At 35.7% G+C, this 12,286-nt stretch overlaps 1 protein-coding gene across 4 annotated transcripts in view; it reads left to right on the top strand.

The window, feature by feature from the left end:
- The window catches only part of SLCO1A2 (solute carrier organic anion transporter family member 1A2), a 90,561-nt gene that overhangs the window by 58,908 nt on the left and 19,367 nt on the right, over window positions 1-12,286 (top strand). For all 4 annotated transcript variants that reach the window (XM_067010610.1, XM_059080322.2, XM_067010612.1 and 1 more), the window contains 5 exons: window positions 2,115-2,213; window positions 2,773-2,991; window positions 5,306-5,470; window positions 6,806-7,001; window positions 11,214-11,379. In XM_067010610.1, coding sequence (XP_066866711.1) covers window positions 2,115-2,213; window positions 2,773-2,991; window positions 5,306-5,470; window positions 6,806-7,001; window positions 11,214-11,379 — 845 coding nt within the window. The remainder of the gene's footprint in view (window positions 1-2,114; window positions 2,214-2,772; window positions 2,992-5,305; window positions 5,471-6,805; window positions 7,002-11,213; window positions 11,380-12,286) is intronic.

Genomic DNA, 12,286 nt, shown 5'->3' with positions numbered 1-12,286 from the left:
ATTGCAGTAATAATTATTAATAATTAAGAATCCGTGTATAATTAAATAATTATACATCAGTTAGCTATACATCAAAAAAACAGTTCCATGTGCGGCTCTGGAGTAGGAGAGAACATAAAAGCTAGACATAAAATTTAAGAATCATCTATACAGAGACAAAAAATAAAATCAAGAGGGAGAAATGAGGTTGCCATAGGAGGTCCGATGCTACACAGTGAGGAACTCTAGGATAAAATACTAGGGAATGCTTCTACTTAAGTGAATAGAGTAAGAGGAAGAAAACTCAAAGAAGGGGTAGTCATAAGGGACAAGACTAAGACAATAAATGAATGTATAGTTTTGTACGTCTTCAGAGGAAAATGTCCAAAGAAAGTTGACCAATTAAGAAGATGAAGACCACTGGTAAGTGGCCAAGAGATCACTGAGGCCGCCTGCGAGTATTTTGAGTAGAATGTGAAAGAATTTGAGTAAAGCAGAGGCGAGCATAATGACAGGAAAGAAATCAGGGTGAATTTGAGAAATGGTACCAATCACTGGATGTAGGGGAGACTGAACAAACATACAAGAGGGAGTGTTTGGTTGAGCAAGACCTCAGAGAAAATAGAAAGGGTTAGTGTCTCACAGACATAGAGAACAGACTTGTAATTGCCAAGGGGGAGGAGGTGTAGGGGAGGGTTGGAGTGGGAGTTTGAAATGAGCAGAGGCAAACTATTATATACAGAATGGATAAACAACAAGATCCTACTGTGTAGTACAGGGAACCATATTCAATATCCTGTGACAAACCATCATGGAAAAGAATATATATATATATATATATATATATATATATATATATATATATATGACACTTCGCTGTACAGAAGAAATTAACACAACATTGTAAATCAAGTATACTTAAATGAAATTTTTTAAAAAGGTTTGAAAGGGTTAGTGTCAAGAAGTCAGGTGTGAACAAGGTAGACTAGCCCATAAACCGTGGAGAAGGCAGAGGCAATCTGTGAAGACATATTTTGAAGTAAAGAGGAAGAAAGTTGAAGAAGCTCGAGCCTGGATTTTCAGTAAGCAGGGAGGGCTCAGCATAGACTCAGAATAGTAGATAAATCATGAGATAGCTGATGATAACTGTCCAGAAGAGTAAAAAGTCAAGTGAGGATGGAGGGGGCTGATGAAAATGGAAGATAAGAATGTGGAGGGTAAGAAAGGACACGACGGTAAGGGGGAAGAGAGGTATCAGTAAAAGTGAGGACAGAGCCAAAGGAAGTTTCAAGTGGTAGATTTGGGAGTGAAGCTTTCCTGAGGAATATGCCACAAGATATTTATCATAACATAGTATTTCTTTAAAAATCCTCCAAAAATGTGACTGTGGACGGCAACAAAAGAATTTTGCACTGTACTGTGACTTTCTCAATAGTAAGATTCCAGCTGTAATACTGCAGGAACCATAGAATCAACATATCCACCCATGATACAGTAGTGATAATTCTGTTCCAATATCGGACACAGTAATAGTTTACTCACAAGACACAACAAAACTCACCGAAAAAGGCCATCACTTTAACCAGTCTCTAATACCACAAGAGAAAATGGCTTTGAATCATAATAGGGACAGTGTCACTAATATATTTGTCTTAGCAATTTATCAGGTCAAGTTGAGATTGTGGAGATATGCTGTCACAGAATTTAAAGATTCCCATTTCCTTAGGTTTATTTCAAAATTACTATTAAGGAATGAAGTCATACATACACACTGACAATTTTAAGCAAGTTAGTCTTTCATAAGAGAAAAGGAATATTTTCATCTTGGAGAAGGGCGTTTGCACACAATATGGTCACCCTGCTGCAGCCAGTCGCTTCTAACTGCAGATCTTTACCTGTAACCGAGTGTGAAAGAGAATTTGGAGGCTTAGAGAAAGTGGCTTCAAGTTAGGGGGCTCCTGTTTCAACATTTAAACAAACATCTTTGTTACTTATACGTACACCAAGTTTAATTTTCCTACAGATTGAACACATAAGGCAAAAATATCTAAGGTAAAAACAATTCAATCTTCAGACTCTTCATGGGATTAGAACTCTGTGTGGGTGTATAACTTTATATTTTCCTTTATTTTTAGGGTTTATACAAACAGGAGCTATCATTGGTCCTTTGATTGGACTTTCGTTAGCGTCATTCTGTGCAAATGTTTATGTTGACACTGGATCGGTGAACACAGGTAACTCCATAAAATCTATTTATACGGTGTCTAGAGTACACAAAGCATCATCAGGTATGTTATCACATTTAATTGTTGCTTTACCTGACCCTCAGATAGAATCTCCACTTTCCAGGTGACCAAATTGAAGTTGAGGAGTTTAAATAATCTTCAATATTTCAAACCAGTGAGCAGGAGAGCAAAATACAGTGCTGATCTTCTGACTCAAAATCCAGTGCTCTTTCTACTGCACTAATCCTATTTCTTGTTTTCAAAAGATTTAAGCACATAGGCTTGAACTCTTTTTAAGTCAAGCAATCATCTGAGGATAACGAAATAGAACCTGTCGCTCTTTAATATGTACCTATTTATAAATTCCTTACATGATAGGACAGATAGTCAAACTAGCTTATTGCTAGACAGTATTGTAACACCACATATTGTCAGACAAGTTTTATCAATGTCTGAATTATATGCAAATTTTGTACTTGGATAGAACCTGACAATTGTAATAATTTTCTATAGTTCATAAAGGAAGTAGTGACTCAAGCTAATAAAAAATGTGTGTATCTCTTTACAGATGATCTGACCATAACCCCCACTGATACCCGTTGGGTTGGTGCGTGGTGGTTTGGCTTTTTGGTTTGTGCAGGAGTGAACGTGCTTACTGCCGTTCCTTTTTTCGTTTTGCCCAAAACACTTCCAAAGGAAGGACGAGAGGATATTGTGGAGACCGTTAAAAATGACAAAGAAGAGAAACAAAGCGAAGTCGGGAAGAAAAGGGTTGGAATCACTAAAGGCAAATATAAACATTTTAGATTTTACAATTTACTTTCTATTTTCTATAGTCGTGTCTGTATCTTAGTCTATTACAATATGCTAGGCTGAGTTAAAACAATTGGTCACTGACAGCAGTCAATAATGACTAGCTGTGCTACTACAATCATGTTTTCCCATGCTACCACATGGGAGTGAATGATATCGTTTAGGACCTGACTTAGATCAGCATTTATACAAGATTTTATGTCAATCTGGGTACTCAATAAATAAATAAATAAATACATAAATTAGGTCCCATCTGCCTTAAAAAATCTATTTTACAGAGAGCATAGGTCTAATTAAAAAAGAAACTCAAACCAAGAACAAAAGGAGGAAAAAATATACGCTAATCCAAATAAGTACCATATAGGTCTGAAAACAAAAGTATTAGCTGAGCTGTGAGCTTCTTGGAAGTTAAGACAGAAAAGAGAAAAGGCACCTCAATTATACGTCATATAATTATCTATATTTGAGAGTAGAAAGGATAACAATTCTTAAAGAGAAGTTGTTGCCCAAGTAATAAGTTGTAAAAAAAAGAAAATAATTATATGATGTACAATACAGGTAATATTGAGTCACATAGTTGTTTTCCAGCAAATTCAGGAGCATATTTCATGTAACAGGTTTTTTTTTTTTTTGGTATAGATCCTCAATAAAAGCTCAAAGCATAATTTACAGAAGGTGTATCTATGGGAAACTAAGTAAAGTAATCTATGTATAGTATTCAAGAATACTCGTTCTCAAACTTGGCCACATACTGGAATCACCTAGGGAATTTTTAAAATTACTGATGCATGGAAATTTTGTAGCGTTACCCAGACGTCTGATTTAATTAGTATAAGGTATGGCCCAGGCCTTGGAATTCTTAAAGAGTGTCGATGAAAGGTGATGGGGGGCTTAGTTTCCTTACCTCAAAGATAGGGATAAAATACTATTTATTATTATAAAGTTGTTGGGTGAAGGTAAAAGGAGTTCTGACACATATTACTATTATTACTTCTTACTAGTATTAGTATTATTATTGTTGATGTTGCCACTTGTACCATCACCGTAAATTATAATATCAATTTGCACAGAGTTTTTAGCAGTTACAAATTCACTTAAACCACAATTGAACATAATTTAATACTTCTCATATCATTAGGAGCCAGTTCAGAATCTTACAAATTCTCAGAGTCCTTACGATTATATTCACAACTCTTGTCAAAGGACCGGTATGGACTGGTAGGGAATTTTAACACAGAATATCATTTATAGTCTGCAAGATAAACTAGGAAAGGGCTTAACTTAGTATATGACATCTACAAAAGAAATTGAAACTACTGAGACGCATCTATTAGGACAGTATGTCAACAAACATGCGTGACTTCAAAAGCTCCAAAGAGCTGTGAACACAAGTCACTTCTCTGCCATGTTCTTTATTCATAAATATGAATTCTGCAACTAGAATTCATTTCTTTGCACTAAACTATGTTTCCTCCTCTTCCAAGTTGTTTACTGATTGATGCTTTGCTCGATTGGATTTTAGGCTGTTTATTAAGCAAACCAGGATAATACACAATAAGTAAGGAAATCAAGACAGAGAACATGAAGATAGGAAAAGTGAAAAGAAACTATAAGTGAGACTTTGACCCAAAATGGAGACAGTATGACCTAGAACATTTGCTAGAGCTGGCCGCAGATTTGGCTCTGAGCTTTGTCTGTCCACACAAGACCTGGGGGTTGGTATTTTAAAAGACTGTGAACCGTTGGAAGCAAAGGAATGCCTAGTACTTGAGAAAATTTATATGTCATGAATTTCCACATCTAACTACATTTTAAATGTTCAGGAATGATTAATCAATATTTGAGTGTGAACTTCTTTATCAAATTGATTTCCTTCCTGGCTTTAGAGGGCAGAACAGGAGAACAAGCATCTTTCATTCTAGTTGATCTCTAGAGAAGAAAGGATATTAGTACAAGTAAAAGAGAAGGATAAGAAAGAAATGGTGTGAACTCGGACAATGTTTTTGTCATGTAATAGTTATACTTTTTCCTTAAGACATGTTAGTAACTTAGTGAAGGCAAAACGACTGTGTTCTGATCCCTTCCCACTCAGCTGCCTCACTGTCTTGCAGAAGCTACCAAAACAATGATACAACTTTAGCTTTCAAGGGGCATAAAGAATCAAGAAACACATGTGCATTATAAAACAGAAAAACATACTTTAGAGGGGAGGTTGATGTTTCAGAAAAAGTCGATCGTAAAATGCAAAGCCAAGTTTGTATGACACTGTTGTCATCCTTTCCTTTCAGATTTTTTACCATTCATGAAAAGTCTTTTGTGCAACCCAGTTTACATGCTTTTCATACTAATAAGTGTGCTGCAATTCAATGCATTTGTCAATATGATCTCCTTCATGCCTAAATATCTGGAACAGCACTATGGAAAATCAGCTTCAGATGCAATCTTTCTCATTGGTATGTTTGTTCTTCTCTGCAATTGTAGCCCACCTTTTTTTCCATGAAATGGTGAACAGTGTGGTGATGGGTCTAGGAAACTCCTCAATTGAAATCTGTTAGGATATTTTTGCCTCTGGTAATCTCCCCGCCCCCCACACCTCCCTGTCTGCTCTCCAGGGAAATCAAGAGAGGGTAAGGAAGGGAAGAAGCCAGAAAATCCTGCTTTTCTTCTTTCTTTGGCTCTTTTTGTAGTGAGAATGCAAATTTGAAATATTTGTGGAAAGTTTAGGGAATGTACAAGTTAGATACAATTTTCAGATTGGTAATTCATTTATGTAAAAAGGAAGACAGAGTTATTAACTCATCAGGAATTTTGTTTCACATCCAGGTTTTACTTTTTTGGCTCCAATTCATGAATTCCGCGGTTTCTAACTTAGTTCCCTGGGTCGCCTGGTGTCTCTGCAGCCCATACATTCTGATTTTCCTGCAACCACAGTAACCTCGGTGGTTCTACTCCACCCTGAGTTTCTCCTGGGATCTTTTTTACTGTTTTGAAAAGAGAATTTCCAGATTACATGTACCCACTTCACCTAGAGTGTTTGTTAAAAGTTCAGATATCTGGGACCGATCTCAAATATACTAAATTAGACTCTCTGGAATGGGACTTGAGAATGGATATTAAACAAGCTCTCCCAAGAGTGTGATTCAGTGAACAGACCCTGGAACTGTGAGGATGAGACCTAGGGCTGTCTTTTCCCTTTCTTTTTCCTTGTTTGGGGGGAGGATTGGGGGAGGGAGAGTGCTAGTCAGTAGGAGCAAGACATGAAATGTAAATACACTTGACAATCACAGGCTCAGCAAAGTACCTCTAAAATACCTTGAGCTGAGTCAAACTCTTAACAATCAGAGTGGGAAAAAAAAGGTGCAGAATCATACAAATCATTCTATGTATAATTATATAATACTGTATATATTATATACAAATCATTATATATATATAATCCCACCCGAAAGAATGGAAAGCAATAAATGACTTCGACTTGTCACTTCTACCTAGATCCTAAGAAAAGAGATATAGACCGTGATCCCTGCATACAAGAAATTTACAACTTACTGCTATTAATTAAATGAATGACAATGATAAGTCTTCCAAAATATATTTCGATGTTGTGGGGCATTTAAAAATCTCTCTGTATGTAATACATAACTAAGTGGGGATAAATTTAAATTAGGCTTCTTCACTATGAGTTGGACCTAAATAGTTTTTTATGTGAGACATATTAGATAAATGTGTTATCATATTTTTTCCTTTGCTAAGTCACTTTGTACATAATATTTTACTTGCATTTATAGGTATTTATAACTTACCTCCAATATGCGTTGGATATATAGTTGGTGGTTTAATTATGAAGAAGTTCAAGATTACTGTCATACAAGCTGCCCACATAGGATGTTGGTTATCTTTAATTGAGTATCTTCTCTATTTTTTGTGTTTTCTCATGATCTGTGATAATTCTTCAGTTGCTGGCATAACCACCTCTTATGAAGGGTATGTTGTTTTCTAATGAATGTCATACTCTTTCAAAAGTTAATAACATATTTTCTACAGTGATTACTCATGACCAGATTATTTGCTAACTGGAGTTAATGGCAGGAATTTGTGGTCTTTCTCTATCTTATTAAAGAGGTTGGGAATATATCACAGTTAGTGAGCTTATGATTGCATGTGTGTGTTTGTCTTTGTGATATCCTAGTAGATAGTAAAAGGAATATCACAGAAACTAGTTATGGCTTTAGGTTGTATTAGGATGTGTTATTCATACATTTTATACAACCATAAATAGGTAAAATTAAGAGTTGACTACACAGTCTCAATCACCTTTATATGGTTCCACGATGGGCTTAAATTTAACGTAACTGAATCCTAATACATGATATATCGATGCTTATATAAATTTATATATTTTATTTGTATAGGTATATCTATATTGTTGAATGGTTTTAGATTTGCATTTTGAGGGTTACCTGGGTTCACAGGAAGGTTTTGCATAGTGATATGAATTTTTAAAAGTCATTTGTAGGACATATCTAGATAATGGAGTGATTAGTTGAAATGAAGAGCATCCTAAAATGGTCCCCTTAAAATTACCAAGGACTATACAATTGGAATAATGTTAAATATATAATCATAAAAGTAATTTTATATATTATCTTATTTGAGTCTTGCAAATTCCATTTAAGATAGCTGTTATTTCCATTTTACAGATGAAGAATTGAGATTCAGAGAGATTAAATGACAAAGGGAGGTCATGGAAAACCTCTTCAACTCCATCAATATATAAAAATAGAATTTAAAATTGGTAAAATCTTAAACATTATCTCCATCTCCAATTATCCTGATTCCCAGAGCAAATATGTAAAAAGGCATAATCTAGTCATGAGTCAGGAGTTTAATTCAGTTTCTAGACTCCCATGCTAGCGTTCTTTTCATCATACTACATTGAACATAAGAAAAGTAATCTTGTTAGACCTTTAGATCTGTTTTTAAATTGAAGTATAGTTGATTTACAATGTGTTAGTTTCAGGTGTACAGCAAAGTGATTCAGTTACACACACACACACACACACACACACACACACACACACACACATATATATTCTTTTTCAGATTCTTTTCCATTATAGGTTATTACAAGATATTGAATATAGTTCCCTGTGCGATACAGTAGTTCTTGTTTATTTTATATAAACTTTATTTTTTATATAATTCTATTTATTTTTTATAGTGTATATCTGTTCATCTCAAACTCCTAATTTATCCCTCCTTCTTTCCACTTTGGTAACCATAAATTTGTTTTCTACGTCTGTGAGTCTGTTTCTGTTTTGTAAATAAGTTCATTTGTATCATTTTGTTTAGATTACACCTAAGTGATATCATATAATATTTGTTTTTCTCTGTGTTAGGCCCTTTTTAAAAAACTTTTTTCCCCTGGTTTTACTGAGATATAATCGACAAAAAACATCATGTAGGTTTAAGGTGTATAATCTGATGATTTGATACATTATATATTGCAAAATGATTATCACAATAAGGTTAGTTAACACATCCATCACCTCACATATTTACAGTTTTGTGTGTGTGTGTGTGGTAACTTTTAAGATCTACTCTCTTGGGAACTTTAAAACATACAGTATTGTTAACCATAGTCACTAGGATGTACATCGTATCCCCAGAACTTATTCACCTCGTCTCTGCCAGCTTTTCCCTTTGACCACCTTTCCCCATTCCTTTTCCTACCTCCCAGCAACCACCAATCTCCTGTTTCCGTGAGTTCAGTTTTTTTAGATTTCACAAATTACTGAGATCATATAGCATTTTTCTTTCTCTTTCTGACTTACTTCACTTTGCATAAAGCCCTCAAGGCTCATCCATATTGTCGCAAATGGCAGAATTTCCTTCTTTTCTACGGTGGGTGATATTCCATTTTGTGTGTGTGTGTGTATACATATACCACATTTTCTTTATCCATTCATCTGTCAATGCACACATAGGTTATTTCCATGTCTTGGTTATTATTCTGAATAATGAATGCTTCAGTGAACACAGGAATAGAGATATCTCTTCAATCGTCTATTTTCATTCCTTTGGATAAATACCCAGAAGTGGAATTGCTGGACCATATGGTAGTTCTGTTTATAATTTCTTGAGGACACTCCATAATGTTTTCCACAGTGGCTCTATCAATTTACATTCCCACCAAAAGTGCACAAGGTTTCCCTTTTCTCTACATTCTTGCCAGGATTTGTTATCTCTTTCCTTTTGATAATAGACATCCCCTTGAATATCCTAATAGGTGTGAGGTGATATCTCATTGTGGTTTTGATCTGCATTTCCCTGATAATTAGTGATGTTGAGCGTCTTTTCATTTACCTGTTTGGCTGTTTGTATGTCTTCTTTGGAAAAAATGTCTATTCAGGTCTTCTGCCCATTTCTAAATTAGATCATTTGGTTTTTGTTATTGAGTTGTATGAGTTCTTTATATCTTGGAAATTAACCTCTTATCAGATATACGATTTGCAACTATTTTCTCCCATTTCATAGGTTGCCTTTTCATTTCGTTGATGGTTTCACTTTCTGTGCGGCAGCTTTTCAGTTTGACATCATCCCACTCATTTATTTTTCCTTTTATTACTTGTGCTTTTGTTGTCAAATCCAAAAAACTCATTGCCAATACTGGAGTAAAGGAGCTTAGCTTTTATGTTTTCTTCTAGGAGTTTCATGGTTTCTGGTCTTAAATTTAAATCTTAATCAACTTGAGTTGATTTTTGTGTATGGTGTAAGACAAGGATCCAGTTTCATTCTTCTGCATGTGGCTGTCTGGTTTTCCCGCCACCATTTATGAAGAGACTTTCCCAACCCTATCGTATATATTCCTGGCTCCTTTGTTGTAAATTAATTGACATACATGCATAGGTTTTTTTCTGGGCTTTCTATTCTGTTCCATTGATCTATATGACTATTTTTATGCCAATACCATACTCTTTTAATTACAATAGCTTTGTAATATGGTTTGAAACCAGGAAGTGTGATATTTACACTTTATTCTTCTTTTTCAAGATTCCTTTGACTATTCAGGGTCTTTGTGGCTGTAGCATGGGTTCTGTGGCTGCCCAGGCTCTCTGGATGGGTAGGACTGGAGGCTATACTTAGCAGTTGGGTGGAGCTCCATGGCCAGGGTGGCCTGTTGACTGGGAACCCAAACCAGGCAGAACTGCCAACCGAGCTCTCTGGCCAGATGCGGTCAGCACTCAGCTCTGCAGATGGGCAGAGGCACTAGCTGGGAACCCTGCTTGGGCACTGCTGCAAGCAGGAATGCAGTTTACCAAGATCTGACTGCTGGTTGCTGTAAGTCCTTCCCCCCTCTCCTTCTCCAGTGGTCAAACCCCACAGATTCTCCCAGTGATCCCCTTGTGGAAAGATCTGAGTGGGCCTCCTGGAAAGCATTCCACAATCTGGGGACACTGGGCTTTCTTTTCCCACTGGAGAAACCATAGGCTTAGGGGGGCTGTCTTGATGTGGTGTTGTGCTAGCCTGAGGGAGGGGAAATCTTCTCAGAGTGTTACTGCTCCTGTTATCCTTCTAAGGTCATCCTTTTCAGTCTCTGTGGCTCAGGAGGTGCTTCAGCCTCACAACTGTGTTCTGGGATTTTCACAGTGGTGTCTTGTTTATGGATAGTTGCTAATTGGTCTTCTTGATGATCACTGAACACTTTTTATACTAGAAGAATATATTTGTTTATTCAAGTAGTTTTATTTCTGGAGCTAAATGTACTATATACATTATAAATTGCACTTACAGACTTTGCTCTTACAGATTTTGAGCCCTTGAGATTGTTTTTATAAAATATGATCTCTCTTGTTATTTTCCACCTTGTGGACCAACACTGGGATTTGTTCATCTTCATTTTTGAGTTCTAATTAATACCTGGAAAAATACTTTCTGTGTAGTAGGTGTTCAGTTAATGCTTATTTATTGGCTTTTGTTTACCTGAAAGAAATCATTGAAACACTGGCTGTGGTCACCAAAGTAAGGTGTATTTTCTTGCAGAGTTATAGTATCCAAGCCATACATTGACAGTTGGAAGATTTCTGCTTCTATTTTGGAGAGTAGAAGAAATATAATTGGGAACTGAACTGAAAAGAAAAAGAAAATGCTCTAATATTCTTTCAATACCCATGGCATTATTTTAAATCATTTCAGAGTGCAACAAGATTTACATGTGGGAAATGTCATCCTTGCTGACTGCAACATGGATTGTAACTGTCCAACTAAGATATGGGACCCTGTATGTGGAAACGATGGTTTGTCATACATGTCAGCTTGTCTTGCAGGTTGTGAGACATCCTCTGGAACAGGAATAAACATGGTAACACATCTTATTGGCCTTTTATACAGAACTTTTGTTTTATGCACTGCATTGGCACATTCCAACTATGAACTGGGTCCATATTTGACAAAAGTAAAATTAACGTCTTTCCTCAAAACCAAATTAAAAATTTTTTGTGGAAAAAATAAGTTACCTTCTATGTGCTCACTTAATTTATCTTTTACTTCCTAGATCTTATTTGAAATCTTTTGCATGTCTGAGCTCTGATCTTTAATTTCATAACAGTTGACATTATTACTTAATTTCATTTAAAAATACTCTAGACTGAAAAGAAATACTCTAGACTGAGATAAAGTAGGCAGTTTTGCTCTCAATTATCCAGTCAATCTCTTTGCTGGGTTTTTTTTCTTTTTTCCTGTGTATATGTACATATGTACTTTCTGTATTTTTACACCGTGACAGATTTTTAAGCAGATAGATTTGGGCATGTTTTCTTGCCTAAAAAATGTCACTTATAATGTTGGTTGGTGATCAAAATAAAATACAAATTTTGATTTTTTTTTATTGCTGGGTCAAAACATATACAAAATTCTAACGTTTATAATGGTTATTTATTCATTTATTTAAAACATCTTTATTGGAGTATAATTGCTTTACAATGGTGTGTTAGTTTCTGTTTTATAACAAAGTGAATCAGTTATATATATATATACATACGTCCCCATACCTCTTCCCTCTTGAGTTTCCCTCCCTCCCACCCTCCCTATCCCAGCCCTCTAGGTGGTCACAAAGCACCAAGCTGATCTCCCTGTGCTATGCGGCTGCTTCTCACTAGCTATCTATTTTACATTTGGTAGTGTATATATGTCCATGCCACTCTCTCTTTGTCACAACTTACCCTTCCTCCTCCCTATATCCTCAAGTCCACTCTCTAGTAGGTCTGTGT

Source organism: Kogia breviceps, chromosome 12, assembly GCF_026419965.1.
Source record: "Kogia breviceps isolate mKogBre1 chromosome 12, mKogBre1 haplotype 1, whole genome shotgun sequence".
NCBI lineage: Eukaryota > Metazoa > Chordata > Mammalia > Artiodactyla > Physeteridae > Kogia > Kogia breviceps.
Note: the sequence above shows the minus strand (reverse complement) of the source record. Positions and strands in the feature narration are given on the sequence as shown.